This window comes from Rutidosis leptorrhynchoides, chromosome 10 (genome assembly GCF_046630445.1).
Source record: "Rutidosis leptorrhynchoides isolate AG116_Rl617_1_P2 chromosome 10, CSIRO_AGI_Rlap_v1, whole genome shotgun sequence".
Classification (NCBI taxonomy): Eukaryota; Viridiplantae; Streptophyta; class Magnoliopsida; order Asterales; family Asteraceae; genus Rutidosis; species Rutidosis leptorrhynchoides.
In genome coordinates, this window is record NC_092342.1 from 239,819,033 (window position 1) to 239,836,516 (window position 17,484).

Sequence of the window (17,484 nt, forward strand, 5' to 3'; positions counted from 1 at the left end):
CTTGAACTTGTTTTCGTGTCATGATTCTACGTCAAGAACTTTCAAGCCATCCAAGATTCTTTGAAGCTAGATCCATTTGTCTCTTTTCCAGTAGGTTTATCCACAAAACTTGAGGTAGTAATGATGTTCATAACATCATTCGATTCATACATATAAAGCTATCTTATTCGAAAGTTTAAACTTGAAATCACTAGAACATAGTTTAATTAATTCTAAACTTGTTCGCAAACAAAAGTTAATCCTTCTAACTTGACTTTTAAAATCAACTAAACACATGTTCTATATCTATATGATATGCTAACTTAATGATTTAAAACCTGGAAACACGAAAAATACCGTAAAACTGGACATACGCCGTCGTAGTAACACCGCGGGCTGTTTTGGGTTTGATAATTAAAAACTATGATAAACTTTGATTTAAAAGTTGTTCTTCTGAGAAAATGATTTTTCTTATGAACATTAAACTATATCCAAAAATCATGGTTAAACTCAAAGTGAAAGTATGTTTTTCAAAATGGTCATCAAGACGTCGTTCTTTCGCCTGAAATGACTACCTCTTACAAAAACGACTTGTAACTTATATTTCTGACTATAAAACTATACTTTTTCTGTTTATATTCATAAAATAGAGTTCAATATGAAACCATAGCAATTTGATTCACTCAAAACGGATTTAAAATGAAGAAGTTATGGGTAAAACAAGATTGGATATTTTTTGATTTTTGTAGCTACTGGAAATATTAACAATTCTATACAAATCATATCCTAGCTAACTTATATTGTATTATACATGTATTCTAATATATTATGTAATCTTGGGATACCATAGACACGTATGCAAATGTTTTGACATATCATATCGACCCATGTATATATATTATTTGGAACAACCATAGACACTCTATATGCAGTAATGTTGGAGTTAGCTATACAGGGTTGAGGTTGATTCCAAAAATATATATACTTTGAGTTGTGATCTAGCCTGAGACGTGTATATACTGGGTCGTGGATTGAATCAAGATAATATATATCGATTTATTTCTGTACATCTAACTGTGGACAACTAGTAAACTTAAAACATCAAAATGTATTAAAAGTGTTGTAAATATATTTTGAACATACTTTGATATATATGTACATATTTGTTATAGGTTCGTGAATCGACCAGCGCCAAGTCTTACTTCCCGACGAAGTAAAAATCTGTGAAAGTGAGTTATAGTCTCACTTTTAAAATCTAATATTTTGGGATGAGAATACATGCAGTTTTATAAATGTTTTACGAAATAGACACAAGTAATTGAAACTACATTATATGGGTGAATGATCGAAGCCGAATATGCCCCTTTTGCTTGGTAGCCTAAGAATTGGTAAACCGATCTACTAATTAACGCGAATCCTAAAGATAGATCTATTGGGCCTAACGAACCCCATCCAAAGTACCGGATGCTTTAGTACTTCGAATTCGTTTTTATCATGTCCGAAGGATTTCCCGGAATGATAGGGGATATTCATATATGCATCTTGTTAATGTCGGTTACCAGGTGTTCACCATATGAATGAATTTTATCTCTATGTATGGGATGTATATTGAAATATGAAATCTTGTGGTCTATTATTATGATTTGATAATATATAGGTTAAACCTATAACTCACCAACATTTTTGTTGACGTTTTAAGCATGTTTATTCTCAGGTGATTATTAAGAGCTTCCGCTGTCACATACTTAAATAAGGACGAGATTTGGAGTCCATGCTTGTATGATATTGTGTAAAAACTGCATTCAAGAAACTTATTTCGTTGTAACATATTTGTATTGTAAACCATTATGTAATGGTCGTATGTAAACAGGATATTTTAGATTATCATTATTTGATAATCTACGTAAAGCTTTTTTAAACCTTTATTGATGAAATAAAGGTTATGGTTTGTTTTAAAATGAATGCATTCTTTGAAAAACGTCTCATATAGAGGTCAAAACCTCGCAACGAAATCAATTAATATGGAACGTTCTTAATCAATAAGAACGGGACATTTCATCGGATTAGTGAATCATAACATCAAACAAAGTTTCGTACATCATCAGAACTGATAATCAATAAAAAATTCATAGAGTTTGATCTCGAGTTCATCCTTCATCGAAAACCGTGCCCGATTTGAGCACCAGATCAATCTGAGAGGTTATAGCGAAATGTAAAACTACAGATGTGATCAAAATCTCTTCGTGAAACTATCTGTAAATTTACAGCTCATAAATCGAATAAATGAATCGGAATTTCGAAGTCAAAGTTTCGATAAAAAAAAGTCAAACGAACAACCTTATTTATCAGGTCAACAAGTTAAAAGTTGGTTTACATTAACACATTTTTCTAAAGTTTCTGGCCTATAATAGTATTTTTTGAGTATATGGCATTATAGCCTATATCAGAACAAAAAAAAAAGTATATGACCCTTGAGTAGCCTTAACACTTTAAAAAGCAAGCAAACATTTTATTATTAGAGTTGAGTTGTAGATTGTACAAGTAAAACTTTATATGAAGGAAATGGGGTTATTTCACTTTTGATTACACTGAGTCTTTGAATAGTATATAGATTTACGCTACAATATATATGCTATCTATCAAAATAATAATAAATTGTAAGTGATGGAAATACAATTTTACATTTTAGTATCAGAGTTATTAATGATCATCCGATTAAATCTTTAAGTTTCCTATTTTAACAATAAAATTTTAAGATGTCTTACAATTTCCATACTTTATGTAAGAAAACTAGATTTATGAGCTCGTGCGTTGCACAGGTACTCATTCGAAAACATTATATTGTATTTTGCAAATGTATATGAAATAACGATATTATACGGTCATTTTTGTAAGTACTGTTGTTTTTTTTTAATGGCCAAAGAATGATTTGAATTAGAAAACGCTCCTTAGCAAGACGCTAAAGGAGAAAATTACAACGGGAATAGGCGCCATGAGTTCCAATTAGAAACTCTATGACCTCTATTCTTAAGCCATCTAAAAGAAAACATAAAAATTACATCAATTAAGCTAGCTCTATTACAAAAAGGTTCGTTAAAGACGATCCCGTTCCAAAAGCGCCCAATAGCCCATAAAAAGGTAGCAACAATAATCTCAATTCTGACTTTTAAAGTAGTCGCCATGTTTACATCCTCGATCCAACTTTTGAAGTCTTCCCAAGAATTAAACGAAGGCATATTACAATCGGTCCATAACTTGATTTTGTGCCAAATATCAGCAGAAAATGAACACCCGAAGAACAATCGGTCCATAACTTGATTTTGTGCCAAACAATAAATGAAGACTTTAAAAACCCAGGACTAATAACAGTATTAAAAGTATCACCTGAAAGCGTGCAGCAGTTCGAAGAGACCACAACACTGATGATTCTGATCCATAATTGTTTGTTATTGATTTCAGTTTAATGACGAAACACTTTAAAAGCCCGTGTGTTGCACGACAACTCTACAATCAAAGAACTCCCGATTATCTAAAAAATTTACCGGAACAATATTATATCCATAATTTATAAACGTAACTATTGGTTTTAGTATATACTTCGACAACCATTGAATAAATAATACAACAATAGAGGAATTTTAATATGTAATTGTTTAGAAAGATGAGCACTTGAGCTTCATGATTTTATACTAAATGTTTGAAATGCCCATATGCACGAATAAAATGTTCCAAAAAACAGGAGTCACACTAAGTTTTCAGGTCACACCAATATAAAAATTGAAATCCTCATATGACCAAGGGTATTATACCCTCCTCTGTGATTTCTAGAATACTGTCTGTACACCAACAGTTACATTTAATTGATTCATGGTACATCTATATTTACCTAATCTAAGGTCACCCCAAAATCTATATTAAGAAACGCCTGAAAGTCTCAACTTTAGGTCATTTTATAGTACATATACACCAATAAGTCTACCCATACATAAAATTCAATTCAAGAAAACTATAAGTCACGACTTCGGATATTTGGAATATGATTAATGCAATTCTAACTGCTACGTTTGAGGTTGGAACTAAACCATGACATGATTAAGAAGACAACATTTTGAGATACGATGTAATTTGGTTTAATATGTACACGATAAGGCATTTTGAAATACACCATGAGTAAAGACTTAAACTGGCGTATACCCGTATGAAGTTGTCTGCATCATTCTCATGAACTCGTCTAAGTTAACTTCTCCATCAGTTGATCATCATGATAAAATTTAGAAATGGCAATTTTTAATCATTAACTTCTATATAAATTGATGCATTAACTTCTATATAAATTGATGCACATTTTGTTGTACTTCTCTAACAAGTTTTAAGGATTTAAACAAAAAAGTGTAGTCATTGGTCACATGCCAACCCGATCATTTTCAACCCATACAAAAAGTACCATGTTTTGTACTCCGACCCATTTGATACGACAGCCAACCAACCCATTTTGCCACCTCTAGTAAGCGAATAACAAGTAGTACAAGAAACCAAACAAAACTCACCATCACGGTCAGCTGCCTCCATCATTATGTTAATCTCTGCATTGGTAAAACGTACTCCTAGCTCCTTAGCAATACTTTTTATGTCTGAAATTGATATATTTCCTTATTATCATCGTATACACGTTAGTAGTTCTTAATAATGTATAATAAAACGTCTCATTACTAAAGGATGTTACATTTTTATCATGATCAATTATGTTGAAAGCTTTTGTAAGCTCTTGTTTGCTGGTCCTTTCACCAATTTTGTCAGTCATCATGTAAACAAATTCATCAAAATCTATTGCACCACTACCGTCTTTGTCTACATCTGCTATCATTTGATTAATTTGCTGAAAATTCAAAGTATATGAGATATAAAAAATACGTGACGAAAACAATTGAAAAAATAATCTGCAGTCGGATTTACCTCTTTTGTCATTTCAAAACGGAGGGCCCTGAAAAATTAGTAAAATCAAGACATAAATGTGTCAAAAAGTGTTATGTATCAGCTTGACCCGCCCGTTTTGATCCATACAGTAAGTATAAAAGATGCAATGTCAAATAAGGTTATACCTCATTGCATTACTCAACTCCTTGGCATCAATGGTGCCTAAATTAGGAAGAGTACAAATCACGTAAGTTAGTGATCATATCTACTCATAGTACATAAGTTCATTTTTTTTTAACATCAGTTTGGAATCACCCGGGACTAAACCACCCCCGCGATCATCTTCCACAGTTGTATAACCCGCCCCCAACTGCTACCCTGGAGGAAACCCGGACCAATCCGAGGGCATAATCCACACAATTTTTTCTAACAATACTTTTTTTATAAGGCATTTTTGTCCCACAATATTACAGCTCATGTAATCTAAACAAATGTGAAATGACAAAGTATACATACTTCACAGGTCTGGAGCTAAAATCTTTACCAAATATTTAACAAAACTAAAGTTTATTAAGAGTACCAAACTGCAATACAAATTGAAAACTCAAACTAAGCGAGTAACTAATAAAAATTCATAAATTTGTTCTAAATCAATGATGAAGTTTCAATCTTAACCAATTCTCTAATCACTTGAAGTTCTAAATGAATGATGAAATGGAACACTATTAAACAGAACAATGGATTGAACAAACCTTACTTTCAACATCTTTAACAACCTTACTTTCAATAGCTTAACAATTATATGATGATAAATATCATACCTGGTCAGCATGATCCGATGTCCTTTTGTAATCTCTCTGTCATCACATGTATAACATTATAAAGAGTACATTATAAAGAGTACAAACCTCTGTCAGTATGAATGATCCAAGGCTCTAATCTGTGAATCGAAGGAATAAACATTGATTCTTAATATTGGTAAGTGATTGTTTTTTAGATTGAAAGACGACTTGAAAACCATTGCCTGAAATCAATTTCGGAATGATTGATTTGCTTCTAACGGATTACATTGAATTAAACCCTAATTGATCTGATTGAGTCGGAGCAGTATTGTTCATGGCGCTAAACATATTTTGAATTTCAGAATCGATGTATGAAGTATCTGATTGAAGATAGATCATCAAACCGTCAAATGATGCTTTCAATTCCATACGATTGAATGCGATTGATATAATCATAAATTGAGACATTGAATTGATGGATGCAATAGGGATTGTGGCAGATGGATTAGGGTTTCAGTGAGATGAAAGGGTTGCAGATTTCATCTGCGTGATTTTTCCTTGTGGCTCTTAGATGTCGACATGTATTTTCTTTAATTAATTATTGTTAATTGCGATTAATTAATTAATTGACATGTCAGCAAGGATACTTAAGATGTAATTAGGAGGTGACACATTGAATTAATCTTCATGATTTATAGTATGTAATAGATAGATAATAGATAATAGATAGATAGATAGATAGATGATAATCTATATCTTTTGAAGTATGTAAAACATTCAAACAATGTTAAAACCCCGCAATTACACCAAAGTTCTAAAAAAAATCATCCACACAAGTATAGTATATGTAACATGAATCCACTTCAAAATTATTAAATTGATTAGTTGATTAAACAACTAATTATAATTATTATAAATGGAATAAACATTCCTATGTAAGAATCTAATATCTCAAGATGAAACTAAAGATGAAACTAAGTATCATTAATCGATAACTAACATTTTATTACAGAATAACAAATTTTTCAAAAAAATTGTGATTAAATTTTTATATCATCTAATTAACTAATGTATATTATTTTACCTCAAATTCCATAACATTATACAACACCTTTCTTACGAACTCCACATCAACAATGCCCTTAGTCAATATTACCAACATCTCCAACCTTATTGATGATATTACCTATCCTTATTAGGTAACCTCAAGCTTTTCAACTTTATCATATACTAATTCAAATGAATTATATAATATTGAAACGTGGGGTTATATATTGATAGTTTTGGATTGTTGCAGGGATGCTGTTTGATAATGATTTCAGATTCTAATGTTTGTTACGGAGTAAGATATAATAGGGCTTCGATAGATTTCAATTTCAATGTTTGTTGTTTTGAGTTCGATCACGAACTTTAGATCATCAGATCTGATTATTGCTGTAATTTGTATCCTGCTTTTTACGATCTATTATATATAGCCCGTGCGTTGCACGACTACTCAAAATCCGCTTTAAATAAGTCACTTATTTTAATTTTATGACGCTTGATCTACATTTTCAAGCAATTTGTGGTTGCGTTTAAGGGCGACATGTCAACCCAATAGCTTAAGTGTAGTTAATTTGAGCCCGTACTCTAGTTTCAATAAGTCATAGTTGTTAAAAAATAACGCATTTCTAGTATGTTAGTATGTTTCGTTGGCAAAATGGGACTATAAAATACATATATGTTTCATATTGCGTGTAGTTGCAACAACAAAAAATTGCTCGAGTTCTATCAGATTTAAGAAATCGGCTGAATCTAATTATGTAATGGCATAATTTTACTAATAGGAGTAATACGTTACTATTCCCTCAAAATTAGTATTAAAAATTGTTTGGTAGTTTTTCTTACGACATGTGTGTATGAACAAATGTCTGTAGTTTTTCTGATTATCGTAGTAGTATATAGGAGTATGGATGAAATAAGAATTAAATTGTGTAAAATTGGGTTTAGTGAATTTTTTAAATTAAATGGGTACATATGGTAATTTTAGTATTTAAATTGTGTATATATGATATTATGTTATTCATTTGGGAAAATATTTGATTTTAAAGGTTCATAAGGATATATATGAATAATTGTGATATGTGAAAATTACACTTGGCTTAATATGCAATATTTATGGAGCTAATGACATGTAAGCTAATCAAATCCCTCTTTTATATATATATATAGATAGATAGATTTTTGTAAAAAAAAAATAAAATAATAAAAAATAAAAAAATTGACCATTGCCCTACTTTGTTGGTGAAAGTAAAATTTCTTACCCATTTCTATCCCTTGCACGCACGCGTTCTTCTTCACCCCCAAAACCCTATTAATCACCGTTTCCGTTTCCTCCCTCTCGCTGATTTCATCGTAACAATGGCGGAACAACTCACCGAAGAACAAATTGCAGAGTTCAAAGAAGCTTTCAGCCTTTTCGACAAAGACGGAGATGGTATCTCTATCTCTATATCTCTCTCTGTGTACAGTTACTGTGATTTCACTTCTTTCTATATCACAAATATCCAATCATTTTCCGTGAATTGTGTACGGAGGTCTACACTTACACATTCTACTTCATTATACGTAATGTGTATGTATATGTTTGTGTATTTTCTTAAGATCTGTGAGAGTTTGTTGTTTTTAGGGTTTATTGCGTATAAAAACACAATGGTTAACTTTAATCGATGTGTTGATGTGCCGGATTTTATGATATGGCTTGTAGATGTAGACCTGTGATGCTTGATGTTGTTTATACATATGATTTTATTAGAGTATATATATATGATTGATGGCTAACTATATTTGTAGCACTAAAGCATGTTAGTTCAAAATTGTATGTGGCTTATTGTTTTTGTGCCTTGTTATATATAGTATGTTTACTCAATGTTTATCCATTGATGACACAGTGATAATAATTTGTTGAGTGCGTTGTTTACTTTTGTTGAATCGATTAGTAATTAGTGAATTCCTACATTGTTGCATTCCATTTAGGAGTAGGAAATAGGCGTAACTGGACCCGCCTTTTACATATCTCTTTTTAATTGGACCCTATCCTTCCAGTATGCTGAATTTGTAGATTCCACGTGCGTGTTTCTATATATAAATTTTATATATGATGCAGTTTTGCACCTGTTTGTGACTGTTTATTAATTGTAGCGACAATGTATTGTAGTTTATAGTTGCAACCTTCAGTTATTTTATCAGAGTTTTATGTTTATATTTGTTTACGGGTTGGAGTTGTCTTAAAGTTTGTAATTGACACCCTTCGTTATTTTTCTAAAGATATACGGAGTGTCGTTTATCTCTGTTTTTACGTCTAGGGGCTCATCAAATATTTATTTATTTTAGGCTGTATCACTACTAAAGAATTGGGAACAGTTATGAGATCATTGGGTCAGAATCCTACTGAAGCTGAACTGCAAGATATGATCAATGAAGTTGATGCTGATCAGAATGGAACCATTGATTTTCCTGAATTTTTGAATCTGATGGCTAGGAAAATGAAGGTGAATGTAAATATAGTTGTTGTTGTTGTTTAAAAAAAACATCATTTATTATCAACCTGCAAAAAACTTGGTAGCATTCCTCGTTTTGATCTTTTAGGACCGATAACAGGGGAAAAATACAGAGTTATATATGAAATCATGTTTTGCATAATTGCTTAATTTTATGATTCTTTTTCACTTGAAGGATACTGATTCAGAGGAGGAACTAAAAGAAGCTTTCAAGGTTTTTGATAAGGATCAGAATGGATACATTTCTGCTGCTGAAGTATGTATAATTATCATTCTTCCACTTTTTATAATCTTTCGGGTTTTGGGGGGATGGAGTAAACGTGTTACGAGTTGAAACAGTTGACTGGTTGTGCTATGCGTCACCTATCTCTAATTCCAGCTTCACTCTTCTAGAAATTTATATGGGTTTTATATTTCTAAAAAACTAGTAAATTATCAGAAAATATGTTCAAATGTTATCATTTTTAGTTTAGAAAACAAACTGAGTTTTGTATCTCTAGAAAGGAAAACAATTGAAAACTACACTACCAAGAGTTTTTTTTTTTTTTTTTTTTTTTTTTTTTTTTTTTTCATATGTGTAAGTCATAAATTAGGAAATTGGGCTTTTGGTTTTCAACGAAATATTTTTAAGAAAATCGTACATGTTTACTCAATTTTAGGCTTTACAAGCAATTTTTCTTCTGAAACTCTACTTTTCTGCATCTACCTAAACACAGTGCTATTATTTCTGCTTATGTTTCCTACTACAACAACAACAACAACAACAATACCCAATCCCACGAGTGTAGGGTATGGGGGAGGTGGAATGTAGACAATCATTCCTCGAACCCTAGATTAGAGGGAAGTCACTACTCCACCCGCGGGTATAGAACCCACGACTAGATAAGATCGTCCCACCCTCTACTCGAGAGCCAAGAGATTGCTTCCTTAGGGACCTCCGGCCAGGAAAGCTCAATAAAACGAGAAAGTGCGGGCAAACTTACCTGTAAGCGTTACGTGCGTCTAGGAAGATGAACCCATACGAAGAAGCCAAAAAAGAAAACACAAATAGCAGTAATGCACAACAGTATGACAGATAGCATGAAAAAAATAATGCGCACTAATAAGTAAATTCCAGAAGGAAAAAAGAAAAAAAAAAAAAAAAAAAAGTCACACAACCCCCCATATATATATATATATATATATATATATATATATATATATATATATATATTCCTGTGTGACACTCTACCTTTATAACCTGTTCCCTATTTAGCTATGTTATATTTGACACATTAGAGATAAAGCACAACTCTATTCAATTTATGAATTCATTTATATGGTTTTTGATGTGGGTACAGCTTCGCCATGTGATGACAAACCTTGGGGAGAAGTTAACTGATGAAGAAGTGGATGAGATGATCCGAGAAGCTGACATGGATGGTGATGGTCAAGTCAACTATGATGAGTTTGTGAGGATGATGCTTGCTAAGTGATGATTATTCAACCACTTTGGGTTTTAGACTTTAGTTGGTACTACTATTACTAGTTGCAATAGCAAATATTATTGTAAACCTACTGTTTCAGAACACTTGCTGGTCGGGTGCCTGGTTAAACTTGTGGTACATGATCTAATCTGCTGATTGTCTTAAGTGACAAATTAACTTTGGCCTGCAATTGAATATAGAGCAGTTTTAAGCTGTTTACTTAAAGTTGGTTGATCTAGGTTATATATTATATATGTATGGATCAGATTAGTATACTTAACATTATCATATTTTGAAAGCTAAAATTTTGAATGACAATATATTATTTTGACTTTTGGATGATCTTCATTTATCGTAGTCCTTTGGCATAACCATTTTGCAAGTATATATATATATATTAGGATTATATCAAAACTAATCACTCCTGGAAGGTTAAGGTACCGGACAAATCATACATTTTAATCCTTTGCAACCTTGCAGTAAAAAATTATACATCTCAACAATACAAATGAGGTCATTTAATAAGTTAATAACAATTAGGAAGTTAATCAATGATAACATTACAATCCTTTGCAACCTTGTAGATGAACCCAACGGAGTTCGATTTCAACTTCACCAGTTTCGACATTTTTCAATCGAAGAGAGAGTTGTTGAACAACTTCCTTATCTTTCCAAATTATGGAGCTTTCTTCAGCCAAATAGTTAGTCCTTCCAGGTGATATTCTCTTCAAAACAGTCCCATTTGGATGTCGCTCTAAACGAGGCATTTTTAACGCCTCCAAAAATGGTTTAATGTCGAATTCTGCATCGCCCATTGGATCATCTTTTGATAACATATCATGATCGTACACTGTCTGCAATGCAATCACAAACATGTCATTTTGGGCAAATCAACATACTTTTATAAAGGGTATTGATAATTCCACTTATTATCTTAATAGATCCATTCATCATGTACAACTATTTATGCACACAGTATAAGTAGTTATTGCATGATATCAATAAATGATTAGTCTTTTTGTGCTAAATATCACTATCTTGTCTTGTTTTAACAACAACATAAGTTCTCTTATAAAATGATTTATTTAGGATTTAATGCATTTGATTAAACTTTAAGGATGGGCCAATAGCCTAGTTGGTGAATGACTCACTCTTCCTTAGGGGAGGTGAGGGTTCGATTCCCACTAGGTGAAGATTTTCCAAATAATTGGATCAAAAACCATTCTTACCGGGCCCAAATGATCCCTTCGTCCCACGCATGCGAAGATTGCAACAATAACAATGCATGTTCGAATCTCGGGCCTGGCATGCTGTGGGGTAATTGGTGATGGTGTTTCGCCAGGCTCCAGTGGGCTACCGGGGACCGCTGGATGGGTTGACAAAGTCAACACAGGGCTAACATGTCCCTGCCGATACACATGTTTTTTGCAACAATTTGATTAAACTTTGTATGACAACTTCAACCCACTAAACCCATTTGATTGAATGTCTTTTTAATTAATCTTTATAGCTTAAGACTCTCATTAACCCGGCGCGATCGGGGTTTTTTTGGGTCAATCACGCCCTCACCGCGCCATATCGCGGCGCCATCGGACTAAAATTGGTCCGGCGTGATGGTTGGATCACCGGGAAAAAATGCAGGGGTGACCGAATGAGATGAAGCCACGTGGTTAATTGCAACGGATATATATCCGTTAGAAATTAATTTTTTTTTTCTTTTATAAATATCACATTTCTTTACAATTTTTACACACACTTCTTTCATTTCAATACTTCTTAAATATTTAAAATATTCTAAACTTCTCTTAAAAAAATGTCACAAATTTTGTTTAATGCTTTTGATAAGTGGGATTACGATGATCTTGAAGATTTGGAATTTTTACGAGCAATGGCCGAAGAAACTGATGCTGAAGAAGCTGAAGAACATGTTAACAACGAACGAGTTCCACGGTCTCGAACATACATTCATAGAGATCGTGAACAAGCAGGTGAAATGTTACACAAACACTATTTTTGTGAATCTCCAAAATATCACGATCGTCACTTTAAAAGACGTTTTAGAATGAGTAAAGATTTATTCTTACGCATCACAAATGATATAATTGCTTACGATGTTCAACCTTTACCAAGACATTTTGAATTTTTTAAACCAAAAATTGATGCTCTTGGTCGACAAAGTTTTTCAACGATACAAAAGTGTACATCTGCGTTGCGTCAATTGGCGTACGGTACAGCAGCGGACATGTTTGACGAATACCTGCAAATGTCCGAATGTACATCTATAGTATGTCTTGATATGTTTTGTAGATGTATTTTGGAGCTTTATGTTGATGAATATTTGAGGAAACCAACGAGTAGCGATATAGCTCGTCTGTATAGCGCTCATGAAGAAAAGCACGGTTTTAATGGAATGCTTGAAAGCATCGACTGCATGCATTGGCAGTGGAGGAATTGTCCAGTTGCTTGGAAAGGGCAATATATGAGTGGTCATCAAAAACACTCAACCATTGTTCTTGAAGTCGTTGCTTCATATGATACCTGGATTTGGCATGCATTCTTTGGTGCTGCGGGTGCTAACAACGATGTTAATGTTTTGAATCAATCTTCGTTGTTTGATGACATCAAAAATGGAACTGCACCATTTGCACCATTTACTGTAAATGGTAATACTTACACAAATGGTTATTATTTAGCTGATGACATTTACCCAGATTGGGCAACATTAATCAAGGCGTATTCGACCCCAACCGAAGAACCCTGTATAAAATTTAAACGCTTCCAAGAAAGTGCACGTAAAGATGTTGAGAGAACATTCGGTGTTCTTCAGGGTAGATTTCATATTCTACAAATGGCTGGACGACCACACAGTGTGAACAAGTTGAGACGAATACTATATTGTTGTGTGTTATTGTACAACATGATAGTTGAGGATAATGGCTTCAACATTTCATGGCTCGAGGAAGAATTACTTAACACTAGAGAAGCTAATCCTAACTTTGTAAGGAATCGATCTACAAGTCGTGATGTAAGAGATCAAGAAGTACGAGATAGAAACATTCATGACCAACTCCGAGAAGATCTCACTCAACACATTTGGGACCTTCCACCAAACTTTTGAACTTTAAATGCTTAATTTAATTTCAGTTTGATTTGTGTTTAGTTTCAGTAATTTGAATAATTTGTAATCGTTATCTTTAATTTGAATAAATTTTAATCGTTATCTTTAATTTTATTCATAACTGAGCAAAGATGCTTTCAGAAAACTGAGATGATTTGACATAGCATAGCAGCTTTAATTAAAGCTGTATGTAACAGAGATTCGTTGACTAAAGCTGATGAAGACAGAGATTCTTTAATTAAAGCTGATGAAGACAGAGATTCTTTGACCAGAATCAGATTTGCTTTATTAAAAGTTGTATATTAATAGCTGTATTCAACAAACATGTTTATTGCCACAACTACCTACTACCTTCTACCTCTATAAATAGAAGCCATTATTTCTCATCAAACCACACATACTTCAAAACTTATCTACTACTTCTCTACTACTTCAAAATGAGTCAAATTCATGTTTTGGTCCAAGTGAACTACGGTGGAGAATTCGACCCTCAGGTCAGGAATTACTCCACCACCGTCAATGCTGAACAAAGGGAGTACCGCTTGAACATCCGTAATCATCCACTGTCCAATCTGCTTGATTTCCTCAAGGATGAGATACCTCTTGTATTCTCACAAGTCTGGTTCTTCAAGGAATCCAATGTTCCAGCCACTCCTCTTAAAGAAGAAGATGACTGGTGTATACATGTGGGTCGAGCTGTGACTCGCAACGAGTCAATCAAGCTGTACATCGAGTATCCGGTTGAGATGGGGTACATTGATCCCTTTGATGAAGAGGACTATGTACCAAGCGGGCCACAGTACGACACGGATGGCAAGTTCTACTCGTCTGGTGATTCGGACAATTTCTAAATGTTTAACTTAATTATCGTTGTAATTGTGTTGGATGTTTAGTTTTTAAAAAACTTGTAACCGTGTTTGTTTGTGTTTAATAAAAGTTCTATTAAAAAAATGAATATTCTCTGTAATAATTATTATAATTAATAATACGAATTAATAATAATAAATAATATTAATATTAATAATAATACTAATAATAGTAATAATTATTACTACCTCCGTCCCATTACAAGTGTCCACTTACTTTTTGCACACAGTTTTAGAAAATCCCACTAACTTCATTCTCCACCAATCAGAAATCTTCTCTCTCCAGAATAACCTCTTCTCATTGGTTAATATACAAAGTGGACATTTGATATGGGACGTCCCAAAATAGAAAGGTGGACATTTGAAGTGGGACGGAGGGAGTATTATTATAAAAACTCAAACAAAAATGAAAAATAAATTAAAAATGTGGGACCAACAACCCCATCACACCCCATCACGCCTACAATTATAAAATCTATCACCCCATCACCCCCATCACCTTTGCCGCATCAGCACTATACCCCACAAAAACCTCATCACCCCCATCACCCGCATCACCATTAAAAAAAGTCTAACCCAATTGATGTCATTAACAAAACATAACCCAAATCTACAACTTATATGTAATATTTGGTCAATATTGCGACCTCAAAATCATATTTTGCTAGAAAATGATTTAATTTCCCTCAATACTAAAACTGCTTCGACGGTGACCCATTTTAAGCTTTATATCCAGCCATTTGATACTGTTCCACGAGGGTATTCTTGTCATCTTATCGTTATAACTTACTATATATATTGTTTTCCATCTTTTATTCAAAGATTTCCTAGTATAAAACAAAAACGGATAGCGCAATGGTTTAATCGATATCGTAACTTACGTGACATGGTTTACATGCATCCTGTAGATTTTTCTAAAGCAGACAACTAAGATTTATGTGACGACGTTTTTGTATTACGATTTACACCTAAAAATAACTTGTATTGATAAGAAACTTGTAAAACTTGTATATATATGTTATTAGGAACTTACTACTTTTATAGGGAGATTAGGATCCACTACAGAAAGACTCAATTCTTCATCCCACACAGGGTTAACAGTCTTGTTGACAATTCGAGTCTTTTGTTTCTGCAACAAGTTAAACACATTTGAGTCATGGATACAATTTGACACGGAAAAAAAATGCTAAAGCAAACCTCTGCAATTGTATGTATCCATATATATAACACGAATTATAATTAAAGCATATGAAATTGTGCCTTTAATTTTGCTTACACACAAACTTTTCATTAAAAAAAATTAAATCCCTATATGTGATAACGAACGACCAGAAAACACATTTAGAAAGCGGTAACAAATGAACCTGATCACCCATCTTGATAACAAGGTAAGGATCACTGTCTGTAATATCGCGAACCGCAAGACTTAGGCCTTTTATAATCTTAACTTTTAAAAGACCCAACACATTTTCCATTGGGATTGCCCCTCCTCCTTGTGCATGTGGTGATGCCATATTAGCTATGCATGAATCTCAATCTACCAAAAAACAAAATAACTCATGTTTTTAGTTTATATTTCATGTTAATTGTGCAAATATTTTTATTGGTGTGGAGAAACACAAGGCTTGAAGTTCTCATTTGCCAATAATTTTTTAACATTATAAATGAAAATAGAAAATACGTCATTTATATAAGAACCTAAGATTGTTGATACTAAACTGAAGAGATGATACAATTAAGTCACATACTATAAAATTGAAGGTTTGATATGTGAAATGATTGTTGGTTATAGTTTTGGTTAGAAGAAATGGATATGGTTGCTTTGTATTTGTAAATGGATGTTATCCCACATAGGTGGGAGGAAGAAGTGGGAGGGGGTGACTTGGTTATAAAAGGAGTGTTAAGCCTCACTTCTAAATTGCACCAATCAATACACTTTAAGTATTTGATTATTTCTTTCTTTCTTACTCTTGTTTGAGAGTTGTATTAGTTAAATATTTTGGAGAGTGTAGTTGGCTTAAGAGAGTCGTCTATATCATTGTAACAATTTGTGATATAGTGTATTTCTCTCTTTGGGGGCCGGTGATTTTTCTCCTGTTTTGGAGTTTCCACGTTAAATCTTGTGTTGTGTATTGTTCTTATTTCTTTACTATTATTGTTGGGCTGGGTGGTGGGAATTAGTGAGACCGTAATTTCCCAACAACTGGTATCAGAGCGTCAGGTTTGACGAGGGTCTCGGTTATAGGAGTCGGAGTATGCTCTGTGGTTGCCACGGGAGTGGATCGTCCACATCAGAAACGAGTTCTATTGATCGTATAGGGTATCTGGTTAGACAATATTTTTTCTGATTCGTAGTAATAGTTGGATTTGTTAGTGGCGAGTTGTGGATTTCTGATTTAAAGGGTCCTGGCTACCTGCTACATCTTTTGGCTATTCGAAACGTGAGCAAAATCAGAGAAAGTGTTGTTTATAGGATACAGATACGATGTCGAAGTTCAGTCCAATGAGGTTTGATGTAGAGAAATTTGATGGGAGGATCAATTTTGGCTTATGGCAGGTTCAAGTCAAGGATGTGTTGATTCAGTCTAGTTTACACAAGGCTTTGAAGGGTAAACCCACCCTTGTTCCTGACAGTGATTCTAGCAGTAAGTTCGATGAAGAAGAATGGGATGATATGGATTTGAGGGCAGCAAGTGCGATTCGTTTGTGTCTTGCAAAGAACGTGCTTGCAAATGTGCACGGGTTATCAACAGCAAAGGAGCTTTGGGTTAAACTAGAGCAGTTGTACCAGGGCAAGGGCATCTCAAATCGGTTGTGTCT

General features: G+C 33.4%; 3 protein-coding genes across 3 annotated transcripts; 1 reads left to right on the plus strand and 2 right to left on the minus strand.

The window, feature by feature from the left end:
* Positions 1-4,157: 4,157 nt before the first annotated feature.
* LOC139870902 (probable calcium-binding protein CML13) lies at positions 4,158-6,143 on the minus strand. Its single transcript, XM_071858665.1, has 7 exons — positions 5,962-6,143; positions 5,802-5,833; positions 5,079-5,115; positions 4,933-4,960; positions 4,703-4,855; positions 4,528-4,629; positions 4,158-4,232 (listed from the first exon to the last, which is right to left on the minus strand). The coding sequence occupies exons 1-7, from the start codon at positions 6,141-6,143 to the stop codon at positions 4,158-4,160; spliced, it is 609 nt and encodes a 202-aa protein (XP_071714766.1).
* A 1,861-nt stretch (positions 6,144-8,004) lies between these two features.
* On the plus strand, positions 8,005-10,905 carry LOC139873630 (calmodulin-like). The gene is made up of 4 exons (XM_071861568.1): positions 8,005-8,151; positions 9,048-9,205; positions 9,390-9,470; positions 10,555-10,905. The coding sequence occupies exons 1-4, from the start codon at positions 8,076-8,078 to the stop codon at positions 10,687-10,689; spliced, it is 450 nt and encodes a 149-aa protein (XP_071717669.1). The 5' UTR covers positions 8,005-8,075; the 3' UTR covers positions 10,690-10,905.
* A 335-nt stretch (positions 10,906-11,240) lies between these two features.
* On the minus strand, positions 11,241-16,142 carry LOC139873519 (protein C2-DOMAIN ABA-RELATED 4-like). The gene is made up of 3 exons (XM_071861446.1): positions 16,029-16,142; positions 15,698-15,793; positions 11,241-11,534 (listed from the first exon to the last, which is right to left on the minus strand). Exons 1-3 carry the CDS (start codon positions 16,137-16,139, stop codon positions 11,241-11,243), a joined length of 501 nt encoding a protein of 166 aa, XP_071717547.1. The 5' UTR covers positions 16,140-16,142.
* Positions 16,143-17,484: the final 1,342 nt, after the last annotated feature.